Source organism: Peromyscus californicus, unplaced genomic scaffold, assembly GCF_007827085.1.
Source record: "Peromyscus californicus insignis strain IS unplaced genomic scaffold, ASM782708v3 Scaffold_4__1_contigs__length_199733344, whole genome shotgun sequence".
NCBI classification, from domain to species: domain Eukaryota; kingdom Metazoa; phylum Chordata; class Mammalia; order Rodentia; family Cricetidae; genus Peromyscus; species Peromyscus californicus.
Window position 1 is genome coordinate 74,720,728 of NW_026294562.1, and position 19,673 is coordinate 74,740,400.

The 19,673-nt window shown below is 44.1% G+C and overlaps 1 protein-coding gene across 5 annotated transcripts in view; it reads right to left on the reverse strand.

Annotated features, from left to right (window-relative positions):
• Inpp5f (inositol polyphosphate-5-phosphatase F) overlaps positions 1-16,292 on the reverse strand; it is a 97,263-nt gene extending 80,971 nt beyond the window's left edge. Inside the window, exon 1 of one of the 5 annotated variants that reach the window (XR_008212950.1) lies at positions 16,013-16,292. Coding sequence is in view for 3 of the 5 variants with exons in the window: in XM_052712745.1 (XP_052568705.1) it covers positions 16,013-16,109 (97 nt within the window). In the remaining 2 variants the exon portion in view is untranslated. Of the gene's footprint in view, positions 1-2,364; positions 2,388-16,012 lie in introns of those variants that run through there. The other 4 variants (XM_052712745.1, XM_052712746.1, XM_052712747.1 and 1 more) reach the window with 4 other exon arrangements.
• Between the last annotated feature and the right edge of the window lie 3,381 nt (positions 16,293-19,673).

The following is a 19,673-nucleotide window of genomic DNA, read 5'->3' on the forward strand; positions in this document are numbered from 1 at the left end:
GTTAACCAGCATGGAGGTCAGCTGCAAGGGACTAAGTTTTAGAGAGAGTAAGGAAGACCAAAGTACCAGAAAAGGCATACTTGGGTTCTGACCAGCCTCTGAAAGAGACAGGCAAGGGAAAGGTGCATCAGAGTCAGATGGGCAGACCCCACAGAAGCTCACAGAAGCTCCTAGGGCCTGCATTACCCAGTGGGGCTGAAAGGCAAAAGTGATTCGGCCTGTCTCTGTAGCATCACTTAAGTGGGCCTACCTTCCTAGTACTGGTCCCTGCAGTTGGCCAGTCTGACTAGATTAACTCTTTTATGTTTTGGTAGCATGGAATGCTAGGCCAACAAGTTTCTTAATAAATACCAGGTTACTGGATGTACTGAATGTACAGAAGGCTCTTCAACACTTTTAAGAACTGTTGGGCCAGAAGGCAGAAAGGCGCGGTCAAGTTAGGAGCACAGGCAACTAACTGCAGGCAGGAAATCCAGAAGTTGTTTTTCCTCCAAGTAGGTTAGATTTGCAGTTGAGATAGAATGCTAGGACAAGAATGTAGAGGACACACAAGAGAGCAAGCTTGAAATCAGAGACCCGGGTGACCCAGGAACGTACCAAGGTGACTTGGAGTTGACTCTAACATTCAAAAACTGGACAGAGTCAAGATATGTGGATGTGGCATGGCCACAGCTTACATGATGTGCCGTATTCCAGGTAAAGGATCCTAGCTCGACCACAGCCTTGAAGCACCTCTCAGCTTCATTGTTTGTTTCTGTTCCTTTGTTTGTTTGATTTGTTTTGAATGGAATTCTTTCTAACTTACGAGGTTTCCATGAGGATTAAATGAATTATGTGAAAGTGCTCAAGGGTCTGTCACATGATACAGTCAATAACTTTCAGCTCAAGCTGGGAACTGTATACATATTTAAGACTCTGGGATTTCATAGCTCAATAATTTGCCTGTACATTTTAATTTTACAAACCTACAAAAGGTTTTTTAGAAAGCAGGTAGAGGGGAGGCATGCACCTGTAATCTTAGCACTTGGGAAGCAGAGGCAAGAGGATTCCCCACAAGTTTAAGGCCAGTCTGGTCCATACAGTGAGTTCCAGGACTACATGGCAAGACCCTGTCTAAAAACAACTACAACAAAATAACTATACAAGAAAAAAAAAGTTTTAATTTTAAAACTTTTATATTTTTAAATCTTAGGGTAAGGCCAAAATTCCTAAAGCCTTCTTAGAGTGCTATTTTGTGGAGCTATCACAATGCCTAGAGTTATCCCAGAATTCTATTTCCTCGGCATATGAAACACTGAGCTGTGGTTCTGACGCTGGCGACAATTGGTCATCCAGCTCAGGCTCAGCAAGCCAACTGGGAGCCAAACAGCAAACCAAGCGTGACTGCCAGCTTCCTCTCTCTCCTCCATGGGAGCAAGGGAGCATCCAGAAGCACAGCCTAAAAAGAGGGGAAGCTGTGTAAGGGAGACACATGGAGATCGGTGATGTTAGTTACATATGTCAAAATAAATACTGGGTCCCAGTTTGATAAAACCTCAAAGAAATGTGAATAGAATCTGCAGGGGTTGTTTTGTTTGGTTTCTTTTTCGAGACAGGGTCTCACTAGGCTGGCCTCAAACTCATGAGATCCACTGGCCTCTGTGTCTGAGTGCTGGAACTGAAGGCATGTACTACCACCCCCTATGATTTTGTTTGTCTGTTTGTTTTTAGGGGGTGCTGGGATCAAACCAGGGCCTTGAGCAAGTTAGGCAAGCACCCTACCACTAAAATATACTCTTGGCCTAGGGTTTTACTCTGTAACTCTAACTGACCTATTCTCTTACCATATTTGACCTTAGGACATGGCATTTTAAACCTACTTTTAAAAAATCTGATGTAGAGGCCAGGCATGGTAGCTCAGGCCTTTAATCCCAGTACTCAGGAGGCAGAGGCAGGCAGATCTCAAGGCTAGCCTGGTCTACAGAGCGAGTTCCAGGGCAGCAGGGCTACACAGAGAGAAACCCTGTTTTCAAAAACAAACAAAAAAGGCAAAATCTTGTGTGGAGGTCAGAGGACAACTTGCAGGAATCAGTTCTTTCCTACCACTCTAAGGATGAAAATTAGGTCATCAGTCTTGGCCACAAGCACCTTTATCCAATGAGCCACCCAGACAGCCCCAAAGTGTCACTTTTAGTCAGCAACAGAAAGAAACCTGACAACATCTGAGCTACCCTATGAGAGACAGAGAAAACACCAGGGAGGGGAAAGAACACGATCACTAAAGGCATCCGAGGCAGAAACAGCACATTAATAGTTGTGATAAATATACACACTTTCAGCTAACCAAATAAAAGGCTATTGAATCTCAAATCCTATTTTGTTTACCTGTGTGAACCTGGGACCTGGGACAGTACTCTGGGACAGAGGCGGTCGGTCATTCAACATTACTCAACTAAATGAATAAATAAAAAAGATACAAAGGATAAACATGGATTTCTCCTAACAATTGGTTATTTCCATCAACTACCAGCAAAACTAACATTTTGAGGGTGCTTGTTTGTTTTGCATAGTGCTGGAGATCAGACCCAGGACTTCGAATACGCTACACAAATATTGTAACACTGAACTATTACCCCAATCCAAGGCTGTATTATTTTTAAGGACAAAGCAAAATAGTCTTTGCTATACTAGCACTTTCAAAAATAAATCATTGATGGCTCAGCATCAAGAGCATTTGCTGTTCTTGCAGGGTGCCCAGGTTTGGTTCCTAACACCCAAATGGCAACTTACAACCATACTTAACTCCAGTTCCAGGGAATCAGGCAACCTCTTCTGGCTTCCAAGGGCACCAGGCATGTACATGGAACATACACATACATGCAGGCAAAACACTCATACATATAAAATAAAAATAATAAAACTTTAAGAAATAGTAATAAACAAATTTATAAAAGCATTAAGTCAGACAAGGAGGTGCACACCTTTAATCTCAGCACTCGGGAGGCAGAGGCAGTAGGATCTCTGAGAATTCCAGGCCAGCCAGGGCTACCTAATGAGACTTTTTCTCAAAAAAAAAAAAAAAAAAAAAAAATTAAAAAAAGAAAGAGAAAAGAAAGAAAAAGTATTGATCTCTCAATAAAAATAATAATTAATGATGAGACGTGATCAACATTACGCTAAAAACTCTAAGCAAAAAAAGAATCTTAAAATCCCTAGCAAGTGCACCTAACCTCTCAAACCAATGGCCTAAGGGACAGGAAACAGTGAGACCTGAACAGACTCTGTAACTGACCAGGGAATGGAGGATCCATGGGTTTTGGGAGCTGCTGGAATTTATTGTTTAGTACAGTACGTAATGGACAAAATATATGTGTATGTGAATTGTGCATATATACATATGCACATATTGGGTAAACATGAAATACATTATAATCATATTCTTCACTCAGGAAATAAAACAAGTTGGTATCAGCAAAGCCTAATGTATAATGTGTGTAGATGGTATTAGTCTGGGCATATCCAACAACGAAGGACTTGACACTGTTGACATTTTTAATGGCTAGGCTGGGAACAGAAAGGATTAGAATGGCAGAGAAAGCTGTCCTGCCTTGTGCTATTCCTCCACAAAGAACACCCATGGAACTGAACTGCTCCAACCATAGTTAACCTGTCCTTCAACTAGTGGCAAACAAATTCAGAGAAACATTTTAAATTCACAAATAAGTTTTAAAACTTAATACTATCAAAGTTACATAAGAAGAAGAGCTGTTTAGAAATACACAAGTATAGCATTTTAGAAATAATGTCAAATTTTAATTTGTAAAATAATAAAGTACCATACAGCCAAATCCTGTAATTGAAATAAGCTCAGCTATTCACCCATTAAGTCAGCCTTTCCACTAATTTCAAGTCCATCTGGCAGTAGCACACAGCTTCTATTTTCATATGCCCTTCTCTTCCTGGTACACAGAAAACAAGTGATTAAGCACTGTGTGCCAGCAGAGAGCATGAGTCACTCATTCCAAGGTCCCAGAGTGAAGGCACTCCCTCAAACCAAGAGACCACAGGTTTTATACAGCTTAAAGGCAAATTTCATCTGTGACTTTAAAAGGGGGGCAGAGAGTTTCTGCATATCTAATCAGACCCCAGTTTCACTTCCTGCTAAAGACAAAGGCTATTATTCCTCTGACAGTCACCAAAGCAAAGTCAAACCGAGGAAGAAAAGAGCTTTGGGATGAGGAACTGAAAGCTCCAATTGTTAGCATGTCATGCCTTAATTCTCAGAATTTAATGAGGCAGGAAAACAGGTTAAATAATAACTTCATTCAGGTACCATCTTAAAGTTCAAACTTTGAGCCACATTTCCTAAACCTTCATAATGGTAAGGATTTCTCTACCAGGCAGCAAGCTGAAGAATTCATCCAATTCAGAAGTTCTGGCAGCTGGTGATTTCCCAGGGTAAAACCAAGCTCAACAGCTATCAACCCAGGCTGCTCATTAATATCATCAAGGCGCCTTGTAGACTACTGATGGCTGGGCTCACCTCGGAGAGGTGTGCTTAACTGGCCAAGGTTGGGGCCCAGCAGAGAGATAATTTTTAATCTCCTCTAGGTGATTCTGACATATAGGCAGGTTTAGAATTAGCTTGCCTAAGTGATTATAGATCCCTGGGAAGACTCCATTTGAGTAGCTTAGTTTTATGCTATCAGTGTGATTCACGAATGATGCATGGGACATGTAACACATGAAAATTGTAAAGGTCAAACTGCACAGGTATTACCTAATATAGTGAGTTGGCATAAAAGCTGGTCTAAGGAAGGTACCAAAGGAAGCAGACACCCAAAAACAAGGCATGGGGATGTAGGCCAGCAGGCAGAGAATTTGCCTAGCACCCATGAAGCCCTGGATTCAATACTCAGTGCTATATAACCCAAATAAGGTGAAGTACTCCTGTAACTCCAGTACTCGGGAGGTGGAGACAGGTTATCAAAGGTCAGAGTTATACCTGGCTATACAGTGAGTTCAAGGTCAGCGGGAGGGAGGGAGGGAGGGAGGGAGGGAGAGAGGGAGGACTCTAAGAGATAAATCAAAACATAGATGAACACTGGTTATTTCCCTTTTCTCATTTTAGACAGAGCTATTAAAGATGTATAAAGCTAGCTAGCACTTCTAACATTAAATGGATGAAAACTTTCTCTCAGCTGGTTTTTAAATAACTACATCTTCTTCCCTGAAAATTTTATTTAAAACTAATTTACTCTTTTGTATCTTGTTCTAAGATTTCATGTACAGTGTATACTACTTCGAGCCCTCACACAAAGCTATGCCTTCAAACCCACCAAACCCACCATCATTATCTTGAATTCACTGTTTCACCTGGCCTTACGTGAAGAACGGTTTCCAATTTAAAAAAAAAAAAAAAAAAAAAGAATAGGAAAGCGGTACGCCACCATCTTACAGTCTGGCCAGTCAGACCCTGTTTGCTCTCCTAGGCTCCCCCATCCATCCTCTTTGATATCCCACTAGAACGAAGGAATTATACCTAAAAAGCGTTATTTCAGCTGGACATGGTGGTGCACGCCTTTGACCCCAGAACTTGGGAAGCACATTTCTGTGAGTCAAAGACCAGTCTGGTCTACACAGGGAGTTCCAGGCCAGCCAGGGCTACCTAAAGAGAGCCTATCACAAGAAACAAAAACAAGGTATTATTTTTGATAAGTTAAATTCCCGCAGCTCACAAGGCTGGTGCCTTCAAAAGATCTTTTCGTTTTTATAGGGTGATATGATCTTGGCTATTTATAGCTGAAGGGGCCTTGGACTTAACCAAGGAACACCTTCCTTCCTGTTTAACTAGAAAGGAAACAGATTTTCACATGGGAGGGGTAAGAACCACTTAGACCTCAAACCTCAAGACTCAGATTAATGAGGCAGGCATAGTGTTCCCAGCACTCCATTTTACATCAACCCTAGCACTGGGAAGGTAGAGACAAGGGGACCAGAAAGTCAGTGTTATCCTCTGCCACCTACTGAGTTCAAGGACAGCTAGGGCACATGACACCCTGTCTCAAAACAAAAAGACCCAGCTCAAATTTTGCACATAATTTTGTGTCCAGGCTCTATGCTAGTATCTGTCTCTAGAACCCCTGTGTGCCTCCTCCACTGGACCACACATCCTGCTAGTCTGGTAGCAGGGTTATCCATCTTTTTACTTTGGCACATTCTAGGTAGACAGTCTCCAATCAATACTTGCTTTTGTTTAGTTTGAGACAAGGTTTCATATCATCCACAAACTCCCTAGGTAATTGTGGTGGTTTGAATAGGTATGGCCCCCATACACTCATGTGTTTGAATGCTTGGCCCATAGGGGGTTGCACCATTAGGAGGTGTGGCCTTATTGGAGGAGGTGTGGCCTTGTTGGAGGAGGTGTGGCTTTGTTGGAGTAGGTGTGGCCTTGTTGGAGGAAGTGTGGCATTGTTGGAGGAGGTGTGTTACTGTGGGGTGGGTTTTGAGGTCTCATATGCTCAAGCTACACCTAGTGTGGCAGTCTTCTTTTGCTGCCTGTGTAGTAAGATGTAGAACTCTCATCTCCTTCTCCAGCACCCACCACATCTGCCTGCATGCTGCCATATCTCCTGCCTTATAACAGTAGACTAAACTTCTGACACTGTAAGCCAGCCCCAATTAGATGGTTTCCTTTACATGAATTGCCATTGTCATGGTGTCTCTTCACAGCAATAGAAACCCTAACAGAGAATGACATTGAATTCCTGATCCTCCTGCCTCTACCTCCCAAGTTCTGGGACTTCAGGCTTGCACCACCATTTTACACTGGGTTTTATGCAGTACTGAGGACAGAACCCAGGGTTTTGTGCATGCTAGACACAAACGCTGCCAACTGAGCTACATACATCTCCAGCCCCTAATCGGTATTTTTTCTTTTTTGAAAGACTAAATGACTTCACTATGTAATTCAAAAGACCAAAGAAATATAATGCTAAATTAAATGGGAGGGCACTTCTTCAAGAAATGAGAGTACTTGAAAGTTAGGAAAATGCCACAGCTCTAGAAATGATCCTGAGAAGGCAGGCTAGCATACCACCATCCTCAGAGACTCTTAGTGTGTCCACCAAGGCCTTCGCGGGCAAAGATGGGTACCCTGAGCTCACAGTAGGGTGACGAATGTTTGTATCAGGCATAAAATCAAATGTTTAATGATGTGAAATATCAGGAATCTTATACTCACAAAAAAGGAAAAAAACAATGTTATAGTTAGATGTTATAACTGTCTAAATGAGATATGACAGTATTGCATAAATTATGAAATTTAAAGCTGAGCATTACTTACAAGAAAGTGAAATGCTTTTTGAAAAGAATGAAATTCCTTAAACAAATTAGTATATCTTGATGTATCTTACTATTAAGTTAAGGAAATGTAAGAGTAAATTTGAAAAAAAACTAAAACCAAAATAAGCTTTGGGTTTTTTTTTTAATATCTCACATATATGTATATATGTGTGTATGAAAGACAGGATCTCATTATGTAGCCCTGGCTGGCCTGGAACTCAGAGAGATCTGCCTCCCTCTGCCTCCCAAGTACTAGGATTAAAGAAGTATGTCACTATATTCATCTTTTTTTTAAAAAGATTTATTTATTTATTATATATACAGAAGAGGGTGCCAGATCTCATTACAGATGGTTGTGAGCCACCATGTGGTTGCTGGGAATTGAACTCAGGACCTCTGGAAGAACAGTCGGTGCTCTTAACTTCTGAGCCATCTCTCCAGCCCATCACTATACTCATATATATATATATATATTTGGAGGGGGATTTCAAGACAGGGTCTCCTTGTGTAGCCCTGGTTGTCCTAGAACTTGTTCTGTAGACTTTTGCAGGCCAAGAGAATATATTATAGAGACTCAGTTGTGTATTAAAGCTATACTTTGACCGACCAAGGATCTGTCAAATGGGAACCCATTTATCACAGAATATTTGGTGTTATACAGTTTTAATATTCAGCTGTGCCTTGCTATGAATTTCTTGTGGGCCCATATACTACTAGACCATTTGGCAAACAGTTCAGCTTCTCAGACCTACTGAACCAGTAGGTAACTAACTCCCCCATTGAGCCCAGGAGACAAGCAGGCTGTAGATGCATAGCTTTGCTTCTTGTATACACGAAGCTCAGATCAGCCCTTGCCTTCAGGCCTAGTGGCTTTCCAGAGAAATTGACTGAGAACAACGGAGGTTTTCGCATAACCAGGTGCAGTAAGGACCAAAGCAGAACTCCAGAGGCAGACACAGAACCACATGGCCAGAGAGAAGAGAGGAAGACAGAGATTCTGTAGAGGGTAAGGCAGATCTCCTGCAGAGTTTATCAGGGCCAGGGGTAAGGCGCCAGGAAGAATAGATGGAGGACGAAGGAACAGAGGATGAAAATGAGACCAAAAACCTAAGGGCTTAGTTATTACCAGGGCTGTGAGGGGACAGGAAAAGTGGATACAAAGAGGAACTGAGACTCAGGACAGAACTGAAGCTGTATAGACAGAGTTTTGTCATAAAGGAATAAAGCAAACGGACAAAAGAGTGTGGTGTATGTAGATTCCTTTCCCTCAGCTACCCCACGCCTGCTGTAGCGTCTTCCCCAGGCCTCTGGGAGGAATTTTCTCAGGGCTGGAACTTGGGAAAATTCCATTAGTAGACCAGGCTGGCCTCCAACTCACAGCAATCCATCTGCCTCTGTCTCTTGAGTGCTGGGATTAAAGGCATATGCCATCACCACCCAGCTATAATTTTATTAATTATTTAAGAGTTTAATAAAATGTATTTTGATCATAATCACCCTCCACTTAATGACTTGGTGTTTTCAGACAGGGTTTCATGTAGCTGAAGATAACCTTGAACTTTTAACATTCCCGCCTCCACCTCCCAAATTCTAGGTTTAAGGCATGTGGAGAAAAAAAAAAAAAAATTCAAGGGAACACTGACCTAAAATCCACCTATATTTCTCAATTAGCTTTACCAAAAAAAGCATGACTGGTTTTTTATTTTATTTTATTTATGAATGGAAGCAGTTTCCTTAAGGATCTCTCAATATCTGCAAAATGAGCCATCCCACAGAACATGCAACTGAATTAAGACACTAGCAGTGTGTGCTGAGTACTGTAATGCTGGATGCTCAATGTTTAGCCTTACTTTTAAAACACCATGTGTACATTATTACTTATATATCACCACCAGCCAGAAATAATAACATTTCCCACTATTTTGATAAACAGACTTTGATTCAAGTGTTCTCAGCTCATTTATGGCCAGCTGACACACGATGACTGTAACTTAGATCAGCTAACAAGTCATGATTTATTGAAGCTCTGTGATGTCACTGTCACCTTTCAGACTTGTATATGCAAAGCCAGATTTCAGAGTTATGTTTTAAAACATCTGAGCAGGAACAGAACAGTCTATAAAAAAGACACACAGAGATAGCAACACAGTTTGTAAAGACCTAATATGTTGAAACCCCCATAAAGCCAAACCAAAATGAGAACATAATGAATCAACAATACAGCTGAACTGGTTTGATTTTTCCAATAGTCTAGTATCTGAATGCAAAGACATAAGACATACTGCATCATAAAGTCCAAAGAGAAAATTAGCAAGAGCAACCTTTTTGGTAGAAAAATAAAGATGTCTATGTGTCCCACTTATTTTCATTTAAAAAGAAAACAGATCTACTGAACTCCACAGGTTTTTAAGATAGATTCCCCCTTGACTGGAAAAGAAGGTCAATAAGAAACAAGTACAGCACCAGAGGCAATGTTCTACAATGTTCTACAGTGTTCTGGTCTTTGGTCCTTCTAGCCTCTATTTAATCCTCCCAACAAGTCTCTGATGCTCAAACTTTATAAGATGAACAGAGGACGATAATTATTTCAATATAGCTTTGGCAGATGACCTTCTGAGGGCCATATACCAGAGGTCTGGAGACAAATGTATTCTTCCTCCATGCTAGAGCTGTGCCAGCTGTGAGCTCCAATGATGCCAGGCACCTTGGAGAGCTCTAGTATAGCCAGGTTCCTGAAAAACCACACTGAGGTCACCTAGGTCTGGCACCCGGCAGCTCTACCCTGTCAATCTTTTCACCCTATGCCACTCGTTCCTCAATGTGCTGGCTTGATGGTACTCTCCTTTGGTAGACCCAGCCAGAACACAAGGATTTAGGAATCAGGGGTTTAAAAAAAAAAATCCTCCCATTTTTGAAGGCGAATGCCTTAAAAGTTTTTTCTCTTCCATTCTCTCTCTGCTCTGTGTGCTCTGAAAAGTTGCCCTGAAATAGGATCTAGGATTCTTGCAAAGCTAGACTAAGAGGGGTTTCAGGTTGCTCATCGCTGGAGGAAACAGTTTCCATCAGTACATATCAAGATCTACCCCATGATCCATCCCCCGCTTCTACAGATGCTCTAAAAACCCAAGCAGAAAGACCTGAAAAACTGACGCCGGCCAGAAAGACTATTTGTCAGTCTATCACATAATATGGAGTTCCTTAGAGCTACATAAACAAATTTTTCAGGAAATGAGGCAAGACAGACACAGGGACAAGAAACAAATGAGAAGCCCCCATTACCAGCCTGTGCAGCCTGTACTGACCTTTCCTGAGTGCACTGGCCTTACATGTGAGGGGCCTCTCATTCTCCTATAGGTTACAATGCTCTAGATGCCCATGAAACAAAAATCTTACAACCTTGTAGTCAACAAGGTACAGGGGTTTATTTTATTCCGTTTTATTTGTTTTTTCAAGACAGGGTTTCTCTGTATTGCCCTAGAGCTGTCCTAGAGCTCTCCTAGAGCTCACTCTGTAGACCAGGCTGGCCTCAAACTCACAGAGATTCACCTGCCTCTGCCTCCCAAGTGCTGGGTGGGATTAAAGGTGTACACCACCCCGGCCTGGCAGTAGAGAGGTTTATAAAACAACATTGTCAGTACTGAAGATGCGGCTGTGGAGCCATATACTGGAGTAGAAGCCTTGGATCTCCCTCTTTCTCCAGGAATTTGGACAGATTATTCCTCATTGTCTCAACTTCCTCATCTGTAATAGAAGACTAATAACAAAATTATCCTCCAGAGTGATACCGTGGGAAGAAAAGGGAATAACAGATACAGACAATTAGAACACTGTCTGGCTCAGAAATGCTCCACAAGTACAAGCTGCTACTGTAAGCTGTTATTAATCTTGGGTGACGATGACGACGATGCAGGTAACCCACAGAATGTAAAGACTCGCCCAGCCCAACTGCTACTGTGTTAACACTGCACTACACAGGGTCACAAAACCAGTACCGGATATAAAATTAGTGCTTTTTTCAAAGAAATTAAAGACTAAAGACACTAGTAAACCTGGTTACAAATAATAAAAACAGTTAGGAAGCCAGGCATGGTGGTTCATGCCTGTGATCTCAGAACTCATGAAACTGAGGCAGGAGGGTTAGGGGTTCAGGGCCAGAGTGCGCTAAATGAGATCCTGCTTCAAAATAATAATAATAATAAGTAAAACAACAGGACACAAAATACTAAATAAACTGAATACAGTTTCACACAACAGTCCTCCAGAGGTGAGTATTCTATGTGGATCTCAATTCTGTAATAATTTCTCATTTTAAAAAGTTAACTTCATTTGACAGTGAAAAATAATCTCAGGCTGGCAAAATGATCCAGGTGCTTGCCACTAAGCCTGACAACTAAGTTTGATTCCTAGGATCCAGATGGGAGAGGAAAGAATGGACCCATGAGTTGTCCTCTGACCTCCACAAGTACAAAGCAACATGTAAAAGCCCCTTCCCTCTAAAAAGAAAAATAACCAGATTGTCAAAACCGTAAGAAGGGCAGGAAAACTGGGTGTGAGCTCTGATAGCTAGTATCCCCTCAAAAAAAAGAAAAATAATCGTTCACTACTGTTTAGCATTTAAAGTACCATTTCGCTGTATACGGACTATATGCCTATAAATGCTGTGTGTATATCGGGTGCTTCGGGATCTTTCACAGTCACTCAGTCTCAGAATAGAATGAGGTCACACATAGAAATAAACTACATAACACTGCCCCACCACACAAAGCCGAAGGAGTAGAAGCAATTTTAAACAGAAAAAAACTACCTAACTTTCCCAAAAGTGGACTGTATGTTACTTTTTAATTTCTTAAACTACAATCCTTTAATACACACACACACACATTTACTTTTTAATTAACATACACAGTATTGGATTTTCTGTGGGTTTTTTTTACAGCATTTTCAAGCAAAATATGTTTCTATTGATTCTCCTCCTCCCTCATCTCCTCCATGCCCCTGGTCTTCCCTTGTACCCTCTAACCCACCCCCATAACCTCTTTGCTATTTTCTGTCTCAGGTGTCCCATTACCCTCCCGCTTCTTCACCCCCTCTTTTCCCTTCTTCTGGTTTCCTTTCGATTAAACTGTAATTCTTAGTGTCAGACATTAAACTCTACTCTCTGGAGATTACTGAATATTTACACAGCACTTTCCTGGGAGATGTTAAAACAACCTAAATGCTTTTTTTTTTTCTGGTGGCCCATTAACTTGCAATAGTGATGAGCATCTTTAAAAAAAAAAAAAAAAAAAAAAAAAAAAAAAAAAAAAAAAAAAAAAAAACCCATAAAACCGAGACTAGAGAGTTGGCTCAGTGGTTAGGAGCACTGGATGTTCTTCCAGAGGACCCGGGTTCAATCAGTACCCACATGGCAGCTCACAGCTGTCTGTAACTCCAGTTCCAAGGGATCTGACAACCTCACACAGACATCAGTGTTAGTGCACATGAAATAACTAAAACCAATGACTTACAAAAATATAGCCTACTCACTACTGTTAGGAAAATAAAAACAGACAAATATTTATACTCAAATTTTTAGCTGGAAAAAATTCAAACTGTCAAAAAAATAAGGAATCGTATCACACACAAAAAAGTCACAAGTGTAAGTTCTCACTCTTCAGTGAACTGGACAAAGATTTTCCACCCAATTACATAAATCTTTTTTTGTTTGTTTTGGTTTTGTTTGTTTTTTGAGACAGGGTCTCTCTATCACATAGCTCTGTCTGTCTTGCCACTCAATATGTAGACCAGGCTAGCCTGGAACTTACAGAGATCCACCTGCCTCTGCCTCCTGAATGCTGAGATTAGAGGTGGTCACCACCACTCTAGCCTATAAATCCTTTAAAAAGAGAGTCACTCAACTAGGAATCATAAGTCACACCTGTAATCTCAAAACCCAGGAGGAGGCAGAGGCAAAAGAGAGTTTGAGATCAGCTACACAGTGAGTTTCAGGCTAGCCTGAGGTACATAGCAAGATGGGGGATTCAAAATGGGGCCTAACATGAACATAAGAAATCATTTTATTTTTACGGCAATGATTTAAATGTGAGGAAACTTGAAGTTATATTTAATTCAGGTAACTCAATCATAAAGTATGTCCTGGATTACAAACACTCTTAAGCCCAGAGACACCAAGATTATTAGTAAAGCAAAGCCTTGTGCTGAGGAAATAGTATCCACTGGAGAAGACACAGGTATATGCAGAAAGGGAGGATTATAACTGCAGTATCTACAAAGTATGGAAAACATCAAGCAACAAAACGAATGTGACCAGTAACTCTGCCCCATGGATTCGGGCCAGGCTAGGATGGGGTGGGCGGCCTTGAGTGTAAGTCTCACACAATGTACCAGGCAGGGAGGAACTGGCAGTAACAGGGATTTCAAGCTATGGAAACGGTCATTCTAACCTTAAATATCATTATCACTTATTTTTCTGATGACTCCAAGAAAAAGAAAACTTTTTGTTTCTGGTTGTTCAGTGGCCACATGTTTAAAAAAGGGGGCGGGGGGGGGGGGGCGTGCTAGAGAGATGGCTCAGCAGTTAAGAGCACAGGCTGCTCTTCCAGAGGACCCGGGTTCAATACTCAGCACACACATGGCAGCTCACAACCGCCTGTAACTCCAGTTCCAGGGGACCTGACACCCTCACACCAGTGAACATAAAATAAAGTTAAGTAAATTATTTTTTAAAAGGTCGAAATTCGCAGCACTGTTTGGTCCTATAATACCACCTGTGGTAAAAACAAACAAACTTGGTCAGCAGTCTGTTCAGTTGTTGAATAACCAAGGTGGAAAATTAAAGACTTTTAACTCCTGTCACGTCAAACAACAGCGAAACTGGCCATAAAAACAGAGAAAAGAATGTTCAATAGAATAAACAGAATTTGAACTCACTCTGTATAGGTAAAAAGACCTGAAGGGCATTCAAGCCAACTAAATATTATTACTAAAATAGCTGTAAAATCTTGAATATTGGACAGATTAAACTATTCAGTAACTACAAGGATGCTCATGTGCTCACCTTGAACACCTAAGGCTCACAACAGCCTATTAATTCTGAAATGTAATGGCCTCTGCCTTCCTCTAGATTTGTGGTCTATGTTTGTGGGTATTGGGCTGTGTATCTAATAAATAAGATAAACTTAATTGCAATGGCTATAACAAACTTTTTATTATGGGGAAAGTTTTAAGTTTGCTTTCTGATATGGACTTTGGACAAAGAGTAACCCAAACCACATGGCTTATTCCAAAAAAGGCCCGGGGTAAGCTTTCTGGTTGAGGAAACTGGCGACGTGCAGGAAATTTTGTCCTCTCCGATGACCTGATAAGGACTTCAAGTTCCATCCATTTATGCATTCCAGCTCCTAGAAATTGGCTCTTGGGAATTTTACAGTCTAATTCTCCCTGCTCTAAACCTCACACGGGTGGCAGGCTAGGAGAGTAGTCAAATTAGGACACCGAAGAAAACAAGAGACTAGCCGAAACTAGCCTACCTACATCATCTATCCCAAGGTCACCAAACTATCCCAAAGTCACCAAAAGTCTTATTGTGGACACGGTAGTGTCTCCGTTCTGAAAAGAGGAAATAAAATACAGTGGCAAGAAAATACAACCAGAACCATATTTCTGGAGGCGAAAAAAAGTTCTTCACCACTCGAGCAGAGCAACTTAGCCGGCCTTCGTGAGGGCACAGTAGATTCGGCCGGAAAGTGTTCCTCGGGAGGTCACAGAACTGCCTTTCGTATGGGTGTTCCAACTCCACTGTCTGAGACCTCACACCTCTCTGCTCACCCTACTCCTACGGCTGCCATGGTGATTGGGACTCACACACTAAAGGACCTGTCCTAGGAAACCATCCCATAAGTGGTAACAAGAGGACCGGAAAAGCCCCTTGGGAGCTGTTACACTAGACGCACTCCAGGAACACGGGTAAACTTCCAATGCGGTGGCTCTTTCGGGAGTCCCAGTCCCACTTTCCTAAAGTAAAAAAAAACCTCTAGAGTGGTTAAGAAAAAGTAATGGCCAACTAAGGAGAAGTTACCCAAACTCCCCAGAGAGATAAGTAGACGACGACGGCAGCTGTCTGAGGACAGGTGCTGCTGCTTAACCCAACTGCAAACAAACTTTCCTAAAGCAAGTGAGTGACGGCTGGAGACTTTGACCTCTCCCAACCGATTAAGTGACATCCAACACAGTTTCTTCTCGAAAGTGGCAAGTCACACACGGAGTTTTCGGGCAAGTGCTGTGAGGTAACCCTCATGAAGTCACTTTTTAGTAAGGGACCGGGAACAACACAAGGATGTCAACAGGACGTCCCGTCAAGGGTTCAACTGAACTACTTGGAATTCGAACCCAGAACTTCCCACGCTGGACAGTACGAAACCGCTGCAGGGGGAGGCCTGCGGGGGGCTTCAGAAGGGACCCGGTCCCCACTCCCCAGGCCCCAGATACTGGAGGAGGAGCACTCAAGGGGGTGACCGGCCCTTCCCGCCGCACAGGAGGCGGCGGCCGCGCCCCTCAGGACCAGCGCTGACATCTCCAAGCGGCCGGCCCAGCCTCCCGATCGCTGCTCCGGGGGGGGCCGGGCCGCGCCCCCCCCCCCCGCGCTCCAGCTGGCCCGCGCGCCCCACCCAGCCCGCGCAGCGCGCCTCACCCGGTCGGAGCTGCAGGCCGCCGTCGCGCCGGCTGCACCACAGTGCGCGCTCGCCCTGCTGCAGGATGTAGTGGTCCTTGGCTTGGAAGAGCTCCATGCCGGCCCCACGCGCTCCGGGAGGCGGCGGTTCCCCCCCCCCCCCCACCTCCCCGGCCCGGGTACCCCAGCAGCAGCCGCGGGGGAGCGATGCAGGAGTCCTCCCCCACCGCGACCACCAGAGTCCGCGCCTTGGGGAGAGGCCGAGGACCCACGGCCCGGAGGAACTGGGAGGGGAAGCACCCCGGGGGCCTGACCTGCCGGTAGAGATCACGCTTGGGAGGCCGCGGCCCTAGAGGCCTCTCCCCCTCCCCCCGCAGCTCCCCTACTCAGGCCCCGCCCCCTACCCTGAGGCTCCACCTCCTATAGTTCATCCTGGCTTCCCTAGACTCCACCTCCTCCCAGGTTCCTCCCCCTGGCCCGTGCAACTCCACCTCCAATAGTTCCTCCCCTCTCCCCTAGGCACCGCCCTTGCCCAGGCTCCGCCCCCGGCCCGCCGACTCCACCTCCTGTAGTCTGTCCGGGCTTCTCCCTAGGCTCCGCCCCTTAGGTTCCTTCCCCGACCCGCCGACTCCGCCTCCCTCTGTAGTTCTCCGAAAGACGCCTAGGCCCCGCCCTGGTCCCGCCCACGGGTATCTGGTTCCGCCCCCTCGCCATCTGCATCTCTAGCCTTTCTTCTTTCAAACTCGGCTCCTGCAGCTCCTCCCTCTCAATCTCCCGCCTCTGCTTCTCCGCCTCTCCCACTGGCCCCTCCTGTGTCCTGCGGGCATCCTACCCACTGTGACCTGGGGCGGAGGACGCTGGGCTAGACTTAAGTCTGGTTAGACTGGCTAGTCACCCTCTGTGCAGCCCTTGGGCTAGAGGCCCATTTCTCGAATTTTCCCTGACATGCAAACCGGTCCTTCCTTCCATTAGCTCCTAGAAAAGCCTAGACAAGTCCCACCTGACATTCCCTTCTCCCCTGGGAACATTTCCTCCCAGTCTGAGCATAGACAAAATCGAGCTCAGAAGTGCAACCCAACAGGCTGGGTCCTGGACTACATCCCAAGTGGGCCGTCCGCTGAGCAGAGGCCGCTTCTGTTTGGGCGATTCCTATTAGGACTTGGACACCAACAATTATTTAGTAAATACACATCAGTGGTGGTGCATGTATCAACAGAAAATACACCAGAGTTAGCAGGTGAGGAGAAGTACAGGACAGCCTGAGAAGCCTGACTACAGGAAGTCCGTGCATGAAGTCAAAGAAAAGGGACATCACTCAGAGATAGTAAAGTGGCCAGGTGGCTATCTCAATCAGAAAGGATTTGGGGATAAAGCTTGCAGTTCTAGACCCATCTCCCAGTCTTCGGGTCTGTCCTGCTGTGTGATCTTGGGGAGATTTTAGTCTCAAGTAATGGTTGAATTCGTGACCTTAAGTTGCACTCTGAGGCTCCCTATTCTGTACGTCAATGCGTCTTCTTCCTCTCCTATCTTCTTTAATGTCTTAAAAGCATTTTTTTTTTTAAAAAAAGAGGCCTTAGGGGCTGGAGAGATGGTTCCGGGGTCAAGAGTACTTGTTGCTCTTGCAGAGGACCTGGGTTCAGTTTCCAGAACTCCCAGGGCAGCTCACAACCATCTGTGTGGTTGGACACCTCTTCTGACGTCTCCACAGGCTCCTGTATGCACGTGGTACACAGGCACATAAATATGCAATGAATGTATTTTTAGAAAGAAGCCTCCGGTACCTCAAAGGATGTAATACTTTTAACCTTTTGCTCAAATGAAACAGGAAGGAGTTCTCATTACTAACTATTGCAAAGCCCACACTGATTTCATTGTTGAATTTCCACAGACCAACAGAAGTCTCATGACAATAAGATGTCCTGGAGTCTTTCCCCATAAGCTCAGTGCCTGATGGGCTGCCCCAGACAACACAACAGAAGGGCCAAAGGGGGTTGGGATTCTCCTGCCAAATCGTTATGATGTGACTTGGACAAAGGTAAAGACAGTAAAATGTTTCAACAGAAACTTAGATCAATTAAATCAACTGCAGATTCGCCATTGAATTCAGGCATATATTGACAAAGACAAATACTGAGAAAATTCTATGAAGACAGTAGGCCCCGAAAATAATTTCATTATTTATTAAAGAATCACATTAAACAATCCTGTTTAAAATTGACTACACCCGGCATGATGGTGCACGCCTGTAACTCCAGCACTCAGGAAATGAAGGTGAAGAGGATCAGAAGTTCAGAGCTAGCCTAGGCTACACGAGACCATGTCTCAAAAAAGATTAGTTGATTAAACTTTTCCAAATGTTTTAAACCAGTGGTTCCAACCCTGTGGCTCTCTACTAGAATCACCTGAGAAGTTTCTAAAACAGATCAATGCCTAGACCTCAGACCAACTGAAGACTTTAATTAGTGTAGGGCGCTGGCACTGGTACTTTTTCCAAACTCCACCAAATGAGTCTAATGTGCCCCTAATGTCAAAAAGCACTGTTTTGAAAAAAATTAATTAGAAAACTGCCTTGACAGGCTGGTTAAAAACAGCAGCCACTCTTTAACACCATCGTATGAGGTTGCTTACCTATAAATCCAGACTTCACCCTCACTCACTAAGAGAGAGGAAGTGCTCGGGAAGTGACACTCCTGTTATCTGTCTGACTCAAAAGCATACTGTCCTCTCCTTTCGGCTCCAAATCCATGCCGGTCCCTGGGTGGGCAGAGCTCTCGCCAGGCAAAGCAGAGTGAGTGAAGAGAGAAAGTGTCTGTTTCTGGGGCAGGCCTCGGCAAGTCTTCGGCCACAGCTCACTTCCCTTTACCCTACTTTGTCTTGGTGCACCTTGGATCCTGCAGTGTCCCCAACCCCTGGCTGACCTGTCAGTCCTTGGCCCATGGCTACTTTCCTACCTCCATCACTCCTCCAACTGATTCAGCATCCTCCTGCCCTGCTTGTTACCCAGGTCACACAAGGGAAAGTCCTGCTGCTGTTCCAGGTTCTGAACGGTGATGGCCACTAGATGTTCGTCATCTTTTTTTACCTGTATGTTTATATTTTATTTATTCGTTTATTTATTTTGGTGGGGGTTTTTTTTGTTTGTTTGTTTGCTTTTCAAGACAGGGTTTCTCTACACAGCCGTGGCTGTCCTGGATCTCGCTCTGTAGACCAGGCTGGCCTCAAACTCAGAGATCCTCCTGCCTCTGCCTCCTGGGTGCTGGGATTTAAAGGTGTTCGCCACCACCGCCCGGCTTATTTTGAGACAGGGTCTCACTATATAGTCTTAGCTCTCCTAGAACTCAATACCTAGACCAGGCTTGGCCTTGAACTCACAAAGATTCACCTATGCCTCTATGCCTGCCTCTGCCTACCGAGTGCTGGGATGGAAGGCGTGTACCACCATGCCCTGCCTTCTATTTTTATTTTTAACTGTGTCCCTGTGTGTGTGGTGCAGGGAGGAGGGGGGTGTGCATGTGACTCCAGTGCCCACAGAGGCCAAGAAAGGGTGTCAGATCCCCTAAAGCTGGAGCTGGAGTGGTTATGAGTACCCCTCCCCCATTGTGGGTACTCAGGACCAAATTCATATCCTCTGCAAGAGCGGTATGTGCTCATAAATGCTGAACCATCTCTCCAGTCCCCCATT